The sequence below is a fragment of the Coregonus lavaretus genome (genome assembly GCF_964263955.1).
Source record: "Coregonus lavaretus genome assembly, contig: HAP1_SCAFFOLD_5461, whole genome shotgun sequence".
NCBI lineage: Eukaryota > Metazoa > Chordata > Actinopteri > Salmoniformes > Salmonidae > Coregonus > Coregonus lavaretus.
In genome coordinates this window covers 1-13,996 of record NW_028162388.1, presented here as the reverse complement: position 1 = coordinate 13,996, position 13,996 = coordinate 1, and the positions used below count along the sequence as shown (strand labels likewise).

At 46.8% G+C, this 13,996-nt stretch overlaps 1 protein-coding gene across 1 annotated transcript; it reads left to right on the top strand.

Annotated features, from left to right (window-relative positions):
* Positions 1-312: 312 nt before the first annotated feature.
* LOC311119298 (tripartite motif-containing protein 16-like) lies at positions 313-12,241 on the top strand (the record flags this gene model as incomplete). Its single annotated transcript, XM_084194019.1, has 6 exons — positions 313-909; positions 1,359-1,547; positions 9,847-9,879; positions 10,316-10,475; positions 10,601-10,660; positions 10,897-12,241. The coding sequence occupies 6 exons, from the start codon at positions 313-315 to the stop codon at positions 11,406-11,408; spliced, it is 1,551 nt and encodes a 516-aa protein (XP_084050145.1). The 3' UTR covers positions 11,409-12,241.
* Positions 12,242-13,996: the final 1,755 nt, after the last annotated feature.

The following is a 13,996-nucleotide window of genomic DNA, read 5'->3' as shown; positions in this document are numbered from 1 at the left end:
ATTATGAAGCTTATTATAATAATTATAATATGTACTTCATAGGAACTGTTACCCTTTATATATTCTAACAACTCATATTTGTTAGATTTATTCCAAATGAAGGGCCCTAACCTAGAAACTAAAATATTTGTCTCCCTCTCCACGTTGAACGCAGTTCTCTCTCTATCCCTCCCTCCCTCCCTCCCTCCCTCTAACCTCACCTATCTGGCAGATCCAGAAAGTCCACGCCCTCCCAAAAACTCACTTCTGTGGAAACGAAACTGATCTGAGTCTCTGTGTCGTCTGTCTGTGTGAGAGTGAACAACCATCCAAATGGCTCAGCAGGGAGTTCTGCTGGACAAGGACCAGTTCTGTTGTTCTGTCTGTCTGCATCTACTGAAGGAGCCGGTCACTACTGCCTGTGGACACAGTTACTGTAGGCGCTGTATTGAGGACTGCTGGGATCAGGATGTTCTGAAAGGGGTCTATAGCTGTCCTCAGTGCAGAGAGACCTTCACTCCAAGGCCTAATCTGAGGAAAAATACCATTTTGGCTGAGATGGTGGAGAAACTGAAGGAGACAGGACTCCAGGCTGTTCCCCCTCCTGCTCTGTGCTATGCTGGACCTGGAGATGTGGCGTGTGATTTCTGCACTGGGACCAGAAAGCAGAAAGCCCTCATGTCCTGTCTGGTGTGTCTGGCCTCTTACTGTGAGACTCACCTCCAACCTCACTATGAATTTCCTCCTTTGAAGAAGCACAAGCTGGTCAAAGCCACCGCACAACTACAGGAGAAGATCTGCTCTCATCATGACAAACTGCTGGAGGTTTACTGTCGTACCGATCAGCAGTGTATCTGTCTGCTGTGTGTGATGGATGAACATAAAGGCCATGAAACAGTGTCAGCTGCAGCAGAGAGGACTGAGAAACAGGTAAGACCAGAACTACTTGTTGGTGACTGTCTGATAAACAAAGAATTAAAGATACAGTAGGAACTAAGGCTGTTTGAATATGAGATCATTCAAATGATATCGATCCACGGCAGAACAAATATGAACACAAACCTTGATTATATAGATATGTTAACCCAGATTCTCCAAATGTATCACCATTTTCTAAAGTCAAACACCATTATCAAACACCATTATCATTCATTATCAAACACCATTATCATTCGTTATCAAACACCCAATCAACTCCCCTGTTTTGTGCACTGTTAAAACTATAATCATTCACATAACAATATAATAATATAATTTCACACAGACACTTCCTCAACATATTAATCCCTAACTTCTATGGGCCCTATGTCCCATTAATATACTATTGATCTAGTGGACAAATAAAGCTTGATAGCTCATTGAAGAGTGATTCTCCACAGATGCAGCTGGGGATGAGTCAGCAGAAAGTCCAGCAGAGATTCCAGGAGAGAGAGAAGGACCTGAAGGAGCTCCAACAGGCTGTGGAGTCTCTCAAGGTGAGTATTGTTGACCAGAGGAGACACACCATTTCACTTCTCTCCTCCAGTCAGAGAGAGAGAGATGCCCCTATCCAATCCCACTGGCTCCACTGTTGGGAACAGGCTGTCTGGACCCCTTTCAGAGAATAGACTGCTTAATGTAACCGGCGGGATATGAACCCGGGTCTACTGAGGAGAGAAACCAACATCTTGACTGTTTCACCAAGAGGTCATTCCCCATTAGGCTGACACTGATTTTGATGTTGCAAGAGGGGTTACCTCATCACATAACCTTGAGTAACCATGAAAGACTCAAGTCCCCTATACATTAAAATGGAGCTCTCTCTCCATTTAATTCAAAGGGCTTTATTGGCATGGGAAACATATATGTTTACATTGTGAAAGCAAGTGAAATAGATAATAAACAATCAGAAATGAAAAGTAAACATTACACTCACAAAAGTTTCAAAGTAATAGAGACATTTCACATTATAACTCAAGTGCAAACAGAGTGAGCCATTCGCCAGAGTGAGATCTGGAGGTGAAATGGAAATGAATGAGGGAGAGTTAAGTGAGGTAGAAGGTGTGGTGAAGAGCTCAGAACCAGAGCCTGGCATCAATGGACATGATAAAGAAGAATCTGGTGCAGTAGGAGTTACATTGTAGGAGAAAGTGGATCCATTCCTTTTGGCAGATCCATTTGTGATTTCAGGGTGGGTGGGAAAGGAGTTGGGTGCAGTTGAATCAGTGAAGGTAACCTGTAGTGGACTTGTGATATTTGTTTGTGTTTCTTCTGACCAGAGGGAGTGGGCGCTCCGTGTCACGCAACTTGGGTCAAGATCTGTTTCGTGCTTTGCTCTTAGGAACAGGGCACCATTGAAAGGAGTGATTTCTGGGGTAGCGTTAAGTGTAGAAGTGGAGCAATTCAGGTTGAAGACTGCTGGTGTTTGTGATTCCCGCCGTTTGGTGCAACACAGACCCGGTGGTGAGCGTGGTGAAACAGAGGAGTCACTGTCAGTCCATTTGAGTTTTGAGTCTTTACCCAACAAAGTCATGGTAGGATATATCAGTTATCCTGTTAGAGCTTTTGTGGCGAATCCACTGCTTTGTTTGATTACTGGTGTACAGTTTATGGAACAGAGGTAAAGACTTGGCTTCAGAAGCTGGACAGAATCCAGTATATAGCTTTAAGGATATGTATTGGTGCATTTAAATCAACATCTGTATGTGCCTTACTGGTGGAGGCAGGAGAGATGCCTTTGGATATAAGCCGTAAAAAATGGTCATTATCTTATTGGGTTGAAAGGCTGTGAGGTTGAGCATCCCACTGCTACTGTTCTAGATGACTGTTGGGAATATACTAGTAGACAAGGCAGTGGTTTTGGTTGGACAGTTGGAAAACATGCTGATGAGAGTGGTTTGAGGGAGTTGGAGGTTGGCCCTTCTGCGGTGATAGGGGATGTTCCTCCATGGTTACTCCCAGACCCTGTTGTTGATCTAACCTTGGTAGAGAAAAGGAAAGATTGGTCAGAAGTCAGTGATATAGAGAAACTGGTTGACAATTACATTGGTAGAGGTTTTTATGCTTTTTTAATGCTTTTCACAGACGGATCCAAGGACCCAGATAGTGGGCTCACAGGAGCAGGCGTTTACGTTCCTGAATTTGATGTGCAGATATGTAGAAGACTAACAGATGAACTGTCAGTATACTCAGTTGAACTGAAAGTATTAATGTTATTATGGAGAATTGAGAGAATGGGTTTAGTAGTGAGATTCTGCTGGGTCCCAGTACATTCGGGTGTGGAAGGGAATGAAATTGTAGACCAGTTAGCTAAAAGAGCTTTGAAACTAGATATAATTGATATTAATGTTCCACTGGGTAGAGGTGAGGCCAAATGTAAGATCAGAGCCATTTTGATAGATGTGTGGCAGAAGAGATGGTACTCTGAGCACAAGGGCCGGCATTTATATGAATAGTTGACAGTTTTACAGAAAGGTCGATGGACCAAGATTCAAAAGTCAGATTAGGAAGGAAGATGTGGTGTTTACTCGATTGCGCTTAGGACATTGTACATTGAACTCGTCATTACATCTGGTTGGCAAGCATTTGAATGGTTTGTGTCTGGAGTGTATGGTCGATGAAACGGTGGAGCATGTGTTGTTATATTGTTGTAAGTATGTTGAAGAGTGGGTAAGATTGAAGTTTAGGGTCATTGAGGTTGGACGGGGTTGGGGGGGTTTGGAAGGGATTTTGGGGATGGGGAGGGTCTATTAGAAGTTAGTAGGGCTCTTCTTTATTTTCTCAGAAGTACTGAGTTAGGTAGGAGGATTTAGAAATGTTGGAAACCGTGATTGACCACACACTCCAGCACAGTAGGTGGCGGCATGCACCTTTAACGTTGGTTTGTGGACCGCCATTATATCATAGAAGAAGAAGTTGTTGTGTGAGAATTTTGTGGTTCGTGAGGAGGGCTACTATTCTTTTTTCTTTTGGTTCTTGCGTATTTTCTGAATGTATTTTCTCATGGTTTGAGGGTTTGTTTATTGGTTTCCACTGTTTATCGTTTAGAGTTGAGGGGGGAGTAGGGGTAGTTTGTTAGGGCGGCGTGATGGCCTCAACCGAGTGGAGAAGAAACGCTGTCGCTTCGGGTCCGTTCCGGAGAAAGGTGTGGAGGAAGTTTTGCTCATGGTCGGCGAACAGGTTGGAGCGGAACATCTGGACTCTGCATCCAGAATGAACAAGGCGGTGGTTGTGTTAATGAAAAAGGTTTGTCTTGTTGTGAGGGGTGTGTTGGTGCAGATGTCGCCTCTTTCGATAAGAGTTGTGGTGGCTAATCTGCCTCCGTTTATTGCTTCCGAACAGACCCCAAGTAGTTGGTTAGTTTTGGTAAATTTGCAAGTGGTTTCCGTGTGCTCTCGGCTGGGTGCCAAGCGGAATCCGTTAAACATGTCTGTTTTCATAGACAAGTGTTTGTTTCTTACCAAACCTCAAGGTTACACAGGGGAGGGGTGGAACACAGGGTTTGCTAGCACAGATAGTTTTGGGTGTTTCTAGTGTGGGGATCATCAGTTATAGGCTACAAGCAGCAATATGATTGATAGGTAGGACAGGTATTGAACCCAAATAATCCCTACTCAGATGTGCTAAGCTCAACCCTAGTAAACATGCATTATAAAAACCTTCTATATAAAATTATCTCATATTGGGAGTAAATAGCCTCTGAATAGAAAAGAAAAAACACTGCATCTTCCAGCCCACCAATAAATGACATAATGCAACCTTGGCGGTTAGCATATTTACCTCAACATGCCCCTCGCTTGCGTGAGAAGGCAGAGTGCTCGATGCTGGTTGATGAATTTTACAATTAATGTACTAGGAAAATACATTTTTGTCGACCAGAGGTGACTGAATTAATGTTCAGGCTTATTGATAATCATTATAGTAATGAAGTATAATTTCAAAACATGACCATAAAAACAGGTAATAATAAACATGACTCATCATTATATTACTTCACAGTAATGTGTTTTCAGTCCTTCCTCTTGCGTTAGCAGTGTGGAAAGGGACAGTAAAAAGCTCAGGCAGGAGGAGTTTTCCTGTGAGGGGGAGGGGTGGTGTATCCAGGGAGAGAACTAAACTAATCTTCTGAAATGTCATTCATGGTCTTATGCTGCCATCTATTGGAATTATTAAGCAACTGCAGTAGTGCTGAATAAAGTGTTTTTCCTTACTAATCCTTACTAAAGTAGTGATTACTCAGAATTGCAAAATAAATGGCGGGGGGACCAGGAGGGAGGAGAGTACATTTTTTACATTTTAGTCATTTAGCAGATGCTCTTATCCAGAGCGACTTACAGTTAGTGAGTGCATACATTTTCATACTGTCCCACCATGGGAAACGAACCCACAACCCTGGTGTTGCAAGCGCCATGCTCTACCAACTGAGCTACACGGTAGTAGTGCATGGCCAAGTGGTGGTGCGCAGGCCGTGGAGAAAGCGGTGGTGGGGAGGGTTGCAGCTGGGCTACATGAGCTGAGGCAGGTTTCTGTAGTAACAGAGACTCCGGTGGGCAAAGGCTTGGTGGGCTCATCCCAGGAAATATTGCCTGTCATTGGGGAAGAGGCTCTGATCAGGGGGGAAGTGCAGGGGGGCAGAGACTGGGGAGGAGGAGGACGGTACCGTGCCAATGGAGGAGGAGGAAGAGGAAGAGGGGGGAGGTGAGTCTGCGGGAGCGGAGGACAAGGCGTCTCGTTTTCAGACGGCTCATTGGATCCAGAGCTGACAGCCAGTCAGGCTGAGGGCCCAGTATATACGGTGAGAGAACTTTCTAGGTTCCTGATGGAGACTAAAGGGGAAAAAGAAGGTTCTGCTGGAGTCTTATTTGATTGATCCTGGAAGGTTTGTAAGGTCAGTACAACACGTGATGAAAAATGAGGGGTTTAGTGTCCTCTCACCCAGGAAGCGGTATAGGCTGAGAAAATGGGTCATGGGTTCTTAAGGGCATGTCTTCAGAATCTGCTTAAATGGATGGTTTTTTCTGGCATGGCGGCTTTATGGGCTTCTCTACTGGTTTCTGATTGTGGTGATTTCCCTCCCACCTCTTATGGAGATTTCACGGTTAGACTTCCTTAACATGAACGGCGGCAGAGACTGGGGGAATAAGTCAAACAAAAACATTTAAACGTGATTTTTTTAGCAAGAGACACACAGTGATGTGATTAATGAAGTGTATTGGGGGTCTGGTGGAAGGGGACGCAGGTGCTGAGCCATGGCACAAATCTTAGTGCAGGGGTAGCAAAAGAGGTGTGTAAGGGTAGGTTGTTAGTGGTTAGAGCCAAAATCAATTTCCTTGTCTTTGCTTTCCAAAATGTGTCTGCACCTAGTACAGGGCTCAGTTCTCTGTTTCACCAGGGCCCAGGCAGGTGTCCTATTGGAAATTCCATGTAAAGCTCTTCCAAGATGTCACTTTTTGCTCAAGCTTTCAAGGCTTTTGGGAGAGGTGGGGACAGCAGAAGGGGGAGTAACTTCTGTTATGGGGAGATGAGGGAGCCTGATGGGTGGGTAACTTCTGTTGTGGGTAGATGAGGGAGCCTGATGGGTGGGTAACTTCTGTTGTGGGGGAGAGGAGGGAGCCTGATGGGTGGGTAACTTCTGTTGTGGGAAGATGAGGGAGCCTGATGGGTGGGTAACTTCTGTTGTGGAGGAGATGAGGGAGCCTGATGGGTGGGTAACTTCTGTTGTGGGGAGATGAGGGAGCCTGATGGGTGGGTAACTTCTGTTGTGGGGAGATGAGGGAGCCTGATGGGTGGGTAACTTCTGTTGTGGGGAGATGAGGGAGCCTGATGGGTGGGTAACTTCTGTTGTGGGGAGATGAGGGAGCCTGATGGGTGGGTAACTTCCTTTGTGGGGAGATTAGGGAGCCTGATGGGTGGGTAACTTCTGTTGTGGGGAGATGAGGGAGCCTGATGGGTGGGTAACTTCTGTTGTGGGGGAGATGAGGGAGCCTGATGGGTGGGTAACCTCTGTTGTGGGGAGATGAGGGAGCCTGATGGGTGGGTAACTTCTGTTGTGGGGGAGATGAGGGAGCCTGATGGGTGGGTAACTTCTGTTGTGGGGGAGATGAGGGAGCCTGATGGGTGGGTAACTTCTGTTGTGGGGAGATGAGGGAGCCTGATGGGTGGGTAACTTCTGTTGTGGGGAGATTAGGGAGCATGATGGGTGGGTAACTTCTGTTGTGGGGAGATGAGGGAGCCTGATGGGTGGGTAACTTCTGTTGTGGGGGAGATGAGGGAGCCTGATGGGTGGGTAACTTCTGTTGTGGGGAGATGAGGGAGCCTGATGGGTGGGTAACTTCTGTTGTGGGGGAGATGAGGGAGCCTGATGGGTGGGTAACTTCTGTTGTGGGGAGATGAGGGAGCCTGATGGGTGGGTAACTTCTGTTGTGGGGAGATGAGGGAGCCTGATGGGTGGGTAACTTCTGTTGTGGGGAGAGGAGGGAGCCTGATGGGTGGGTAACTTCTGTTGTGGGGAGATGAGGGAGCCTGATGGGTGGGTAACTTCTGTTGTGGGGAGATGAGGGAGCCTGATGGGTGGGTAACTTCTGTTGTGGGGGAGATGAGGGAGCCTGATGGGTGGGTAACTTCTGTTGTGGGGAGATGAGGGAGCCTGATGGGTGGGTAACTTCTGTTGTGGGGGAGATGAGGGAGCCTGATGGGTGGGTAACTTCTGTTTCGGGGGAGATGAGGGAGCCTGATGGGTGGGTAACTTCTGTTGTGGGGAGATGAGGGAGCCTGATGGGTGGGTAACTTCTGTTGTGGGGAGATGAGGGAGCCTGATGGGTGGGTAACTTCTGTTGTGGGGAGATGAGGGAACCTGATGGGTGGGTAACTTCTGTTGTGGGGGAGAGGAGGGAGCCTGATGGGTGGGTAACTTCTGTTGTGTGGGAGATGAGGGAGCCTGATGGGTGGGTAACTTCTGTTGTGGGGAGATGAGGGAGCCTGATGGGTGGGTAACTTCTGTTGTGGGGAGATGAGGGAACCTGATGGGTGGGTAACTTCTGTTGTGGTGAGATGAGGGAGCCTGATGGGTGGGTAACTTCTGTTGTGGGGGAGATGAGGGAGCCTGATGGGTGGGTAACTTCTGTTGTGAGGAGATGAAGGAGCCTGATGGGTGGGTAACTTCTGTTGTGGGGAGATGAGGGAGCCTGATGGGTGGGTAACTTCTGTTGTGGGGAGATGAGGGAGCCTGATGGGTGGGTAACTTCTGTTGTGGGGAGATGAGGGAGTCTGATGGGTGGGTAACTTCTGTTGTGGGGGAGATGAGGGAGCCTGATGGGTGGGTAACTTCTGTTGTGGGGAGATGAGGGAGCCTGATGGGTGGGTAACTTCTGTTGTGGGGGAGATGAGGGAGCCTGATGGGTGGGTAACTTCTGTTGTGAGGAGATGAATGAGCCTGATGGGTGGGTAACTTCTGTTGTGGGGAGATGAGGGAGCCTGATGGGTGGGTAACTTCTGTTGTGGGGAGATGAGGGAGCCTGATGGGTGGGTAACTTCTGTTGTGGGGAGATGAGGCTGTGGAGTTGTACTCTGATTTATAGAGGGCAGAACTCTGTGGTCCTCTGTAGCTCAATTGGTAGAGCATGGCGCTTGTAATGCCAGGGTAGTGGGTTCGATCCCCGGGACCACCCACATGTAAAAATGGTCTGTGAGCAGAACCTGAGAACAGGATAATAATAATAATAATAATAATAATAATAATAATATGCCATTTAGCAGACGCTTTTATCCAAAGCGACTTACAGTCATGTGCATACATTTTTGTGTATGGGTGGTCCCGGGGATTGAACCCACTACCCAGGCGTTACAAGCGCCGTGCTCTACCAGCTGAGCTACAGAGGACCACGTAATGTCGCGGTCGTATGCTGGGGCTTCATGTATGGTCAAGGTGTGGGGAGGGCTCAGTAGGCCAGTCTGGGTAGGGAGGGGCATTCACCAGGGATGCCCTCTGTCAGGGCAGCTATACACTCTTGTTATTGAGCCCTTTCTGGGCCTGCTACACAGGAGGCTACAGGGAGTGTGGGAGCCAGGCATAGGGTTGGGGACAGGCATAGCAGTGTCAGCATACGCTGATGACGTCTGTGTTGGTTAGGGATGCGCAGAACCTACAGGCCCTGGAGAATAGTTTGAGGGTGTACGAGGGGGCGTCTTCTGCTTAGGTAAACTGGGGCAAGAGTGAGGCTCTGTTATGTGGGGCATGGAGGGACAGGGCACCTCCGCAGCTTCCAGGGGGGTTGCAGTGGGGCTGTGAGTGGCTCAAGATGCTTGGGGTGTATCTGGGCTCGGAGGGTTGGGATAGGAAGAACTGGGAAGGAGTGTCACAAGCGGTGGTGTCGAGGCTGACGAAGTGGAGGTGGCTCATCTCCCAGGTGGCATACAGAGGGACGGTGCTGATCATCAACAACTTGGTGGCATCCTCTCTATGGCTTAAATTGGCCATTCTCAACGCCCCCGGTGGTCTGCTTGTGGACCTGCAGCGCAAGTTAGTGATTTTAAATTAGTGCACGCAAATTAGTGCACCTCCGCAGCTTCCAGGCGTTCTGCTTGTGGACCTGCACGCAATGTGCTTTTAGGGGTGGGGGTGTTAGTGTAATGAGGATGGCTCATTAAAGTAAGACAAGTCAGTCTCTCTCTCTCTCTCTCTCTTAACAGCGCTCTGCACAGGCAGCAGTGGAGGACAGTGATAAGATCTTTACCGAGCTGATCCGCTCCATTGAGAGAAGGCGCTCTGAGGTGAAGGAGCTGATCAGATCCCAAGAGACGGCTCTAGTGAGTCAAGCTGAAGGACTCCTGGAGCAACTGGAGCAGGAGATAGCTGAGCTGAGGAAGAGAAGCACTGAGCTGGAGCAGCTCTCACACACAGAGGATCACATCCATTTCCTCCAGGTAACTCAACTGCCTTGATACATGTGATATGAAATTAAAACTCTCAATCAGTTGGTTCTGCTCTGCTCTGTCTCTGTCTCTGTCTCTTGTGTCTCCTGAGTGGCGCAGTGGTCTAAGGCACTGCATCGCAGTGCTAACTGTGCCACTAGAGATCCTGGTTCGAATCCAGGCTCTGTCGCAGCCGGCCGCGACCGGGAGACTCATGGGCGGCGCACAATTGGCCCAGCGTCGTGTAGGGGTGGGAATGGCCGGCAGGGATGTAGCTCAGTTGATAGAGCATGGCGTTTGCAAAGCCAGGGTTGTGGGTTCGTTTCCCACGGGGGGCCAGTATATAAAGATATGTATTCACTAACTGTAAGTCGCTCTGGATAAGAGCGTCTGCTAAATGACTAAAATGTAAAAATGTAAATGTCTCTCTCTCTCTCTCTCTCTCCAGAGTTATCAGTCTCTCTCCAGTACCAGTGTATCTTCAGACTTACCCAGCATCGTTGTCCGTCCTCTTCAGTACTTTGGAGATGTGAGTAAGACTGTGTCTGAACTGAGAGAGACACTAGAAGACGTCCTTAAAGGAGAATGGACCAAGATCTCCACTACAGGTGTGTTGAAAATAATAAGAACATCAACTTTAGACCATTGAAAGTTCCCTACTAGTCATATACATGTGGAATATGGTATGATGATAACATTCCCTCTCTCTGTGAATGTGTTTGTGTGTCTGTAGTGAATATAGTGGATGTTGTACTGCCTCCAGAGCCCAAGACCAGAGAACAGTTCTTACAATGTGAGTCTCTTTATTCTGAAGTAACTAACAGTCTCTTTTTACTGACACTCCTAACAATCCCTCTAGAAATATATAGCAATAGTAGATCTAATCAAAGACTGGGTATCTATCTGACTGCTCATATTTCTCTGATTTGATCTCTGCTGTGCTCTAATCAAAGACAGGGTAGATACAGTATCTGACTTCACTTATTGTTCTAACTCCCCTCATTGGTCTCTGCTCTGCTCTTCTCCCAGATTCCTGTCAGCTCACACTGGACCCAAACACAGCACACAAACGCCTCTCTCTGTCTGAAGGAAACAGAAAGGTGACCTATACAGACAGAGTCCAACCATATCCTGATCATCCAGACAGATTCACCAACTACCAGGTTCTGTGTAGAGAGGGTCTGTCTGGACGCTGTTACTGGGAGGTGGAGTGGAGTGGGGGGGATGTTATCACAGCAGTCTCATATAAAGACATCAGCAGAACAGGGAGAGATGGTGAATTTGGATACAATGACAAGTCCTGGAGTTTAGTGTGCTCTAGTGGTGGTTATTGTTTCAGACACAATAATGTTGAGACTAAAGTATCAGGCCCTCAGTCCTCCAGAGTAGGAGTGGACCTGGATCACAAGGCAGGTACTCTGTCCTTCTACAGTGTCTCTGATACAATGACCCTCCTCCACAGAGTCCAGACCACATTCACTCAGCCCCTCTATCCTGGGTTTAATCTCTATTATGGTACTGCTGAGCTGGTTAAACTGTAGTAGGGTCCACATAGATACTAGTCATGCTGGTGTAGTCTATAGCTGAGCTGGTTAAACTGTAGTAGGGTCCACATAGATACTAGTCATGCTGGTGTAGTCTATAGCTGAGCTGGTTAAACTGTAGTAGGGTCCACATAGATACTAGTCATGCTGGTGTAGTCTATAGCTGAGCTGGTTAAACTGTAGTAGGGTCCACATAGATACTAGTCATGCTGGTGTAGTCTATAGCTGAGCTGGTTAAACTGTAGTAGGGTCCACATAGATACTAGTCATGCTGGTGTAGTCTATAGCTGAGCTGGTTAAACTGTAGTAGGCTCCACATAGATACTAGTCATGCTGGTGTAGTCTATAGCTGAGCTGGTTAAACTGTAGTAGGGTCCACATAGATACTAGTCATGCTGGTGTAGTCTATAGCTGAGCTGGTTAAACTGTAGTAGGGTCCACATAGATACTAGTCATGCTGGTGTAGTCTATAGCTGAGCTGGTTAAACTGTAGTAGGGTCCACATAGATACTAGTCATGCTGGTGTAGTCTATAGCTGAGCTGGTTAAACTGTAGTAGGCTCCACATAGATACTAGTCATGCTGGTGTAGTCTATAGCTGAGCTGGTTAAACTGTAGTAGGCTCCACATAGATACTAGTCATGCTGGTGTAGTCTATAGCTGAGCTGGTTAAACTGTAGTAGGGTCCACATAGATACTAGTCATGCTGGTGTAGTCTATAGCTGAGCTGGTTAAACTGTAGTAGGGTCCACATAGATACTAGTCATGCTGGTGTAGTCTATAGCTGAGCTGGTTAAACTGTAGTAGGGTCCACATAGATACTAGTCATGCTGGTAGTAGTCTATAGCTGAGCTGGTTAAACTGTAGTAGGGTCCACATAGATACTAGTCATGCTGGTGTAGTCTATAGCTGAGCTGGTTAAACTGTAGTAGGGTCCACATAGATACTAGTCATGCTGGTGTAGTCTATAGCTGAGCTGGTTAAACTGTAGTAGGGTCCACATAGATACTAGTCATGCTGGTGTAGTCTATAGCTGAGCTGGTTAAACTGTAGTAGGGTCCACATAGATACTAGTCATGCTGGTGTAGTCTATAGCTGAGCTGGTTAAACTGTAGTAGGCTCCACATAGATACTAGTCATGCTGGTGTAGTCTATAGCTGAGCTGGTTAAACTGTAGTAGGGTCCACATAGATACTAGTCATGCTGGTGTAGTCTATAGCTGAGCTGGTTAAACTGTAGTAGGGTCCACATAGATACTAGTCATGCTGGTGTAGTCTATAGCTGAGCTGGTTAAACTGTAGTAGGGTCCACATAGATACTAGTCATGCTGGTGTAGTCTATAGCTGAGCTGGTTAAACTGTAGTAGGGTCCACATAGATACTAGTCATGCTGGTGTAGTCTATAGCTGAGCTGGTTAAACTGTAGTAGGGTCCACATAGATACTAGTCATGCTGGTGTAGTCTATAGCTGAGCTGGTTAAACTGTAGTAGGGTCCACATAGATACTAGTCATGCTGGTGTAGTCTATAGCTGAGCTGGTTAAACTGTAGTAGGGTCCACATAGATACTAGTCATGCTGGTGTAGTCTATAGCTGAGCTGGTTAAACTGTAGTAGGGTCCACATAGATACTAGTCATGCTGGTGTAGTCTATAGCTGAGCTGGTTAAACTGTAGTAGGGTCCACATAGATACTAGTCATGCTGGTGTAGTCTATAGCTGAGCTGGTTAAACTGTAGTAGGGTCCACATAGATACTAGTCATGCTGGTGTAGTCTATAGCTGAGCTGGTTAAACTGTAGTAGGGTCCACATAGATACTAGTCATGCTGGTGTAGTCTATAGCTGAGCTGGTTAAACTGTAGTAGGGTCCACATAGATACTAGTCATGCTGGTGTAGTCTATAGCTGAGCTGGTTAAACTGTAGTAGGGTCCACATAGATACTAGTCATGCTGGTGTAGTCTATAGCTGAGCTGGTTAAACTGTAGTAGGGTCCACATAGATACTAGTCATGCTGGTGTAGTCTATAGCTGAGCTGGTTAAACTGTAGTAGGGTCCACATAGATACTAGTCATGCTGGTGTAGTCTATAGCTGAGCTGGTTAAACTGTAGTAGGGTCCACATAGATACTAGTCATGCTGGTGTAGTCTATAGCTGAGCTGGTTAAACTGTAGTAGGGTCCACATAGATACTAGTCATGCTGGTGTATCTATAGCTGAGCTGGTTAAACTGTAGTAGGGTCCACATAGATACTAGTCATGCTGGTGTAGTCTATAGCTGAGCTGGTTAAACTGTAGTAGGGTCCACATAGATACTAGTCATGCTGGTGTAGTCTATAGCTGAGCTGGTTAAACTGTAGTAGGGTCCACATAGATACTAGTCATGCTGGTGTAGTCTATAGCTGAGCTGGTTAAACTGTAGTAGGGTCCACATAGATACTAGTCATGCTGGTGTAGTCTATAGCTGAGCTGGTTAAACTGTAGTAGGGTCCACATAGATACTAGTCATGCTGGTGTAGTCTATAGCTGAGCTGGTTAAACTGTAGTAGGGTCCACATAGATACTAGTCATGCTGGTGTAGTCTATAGCTGA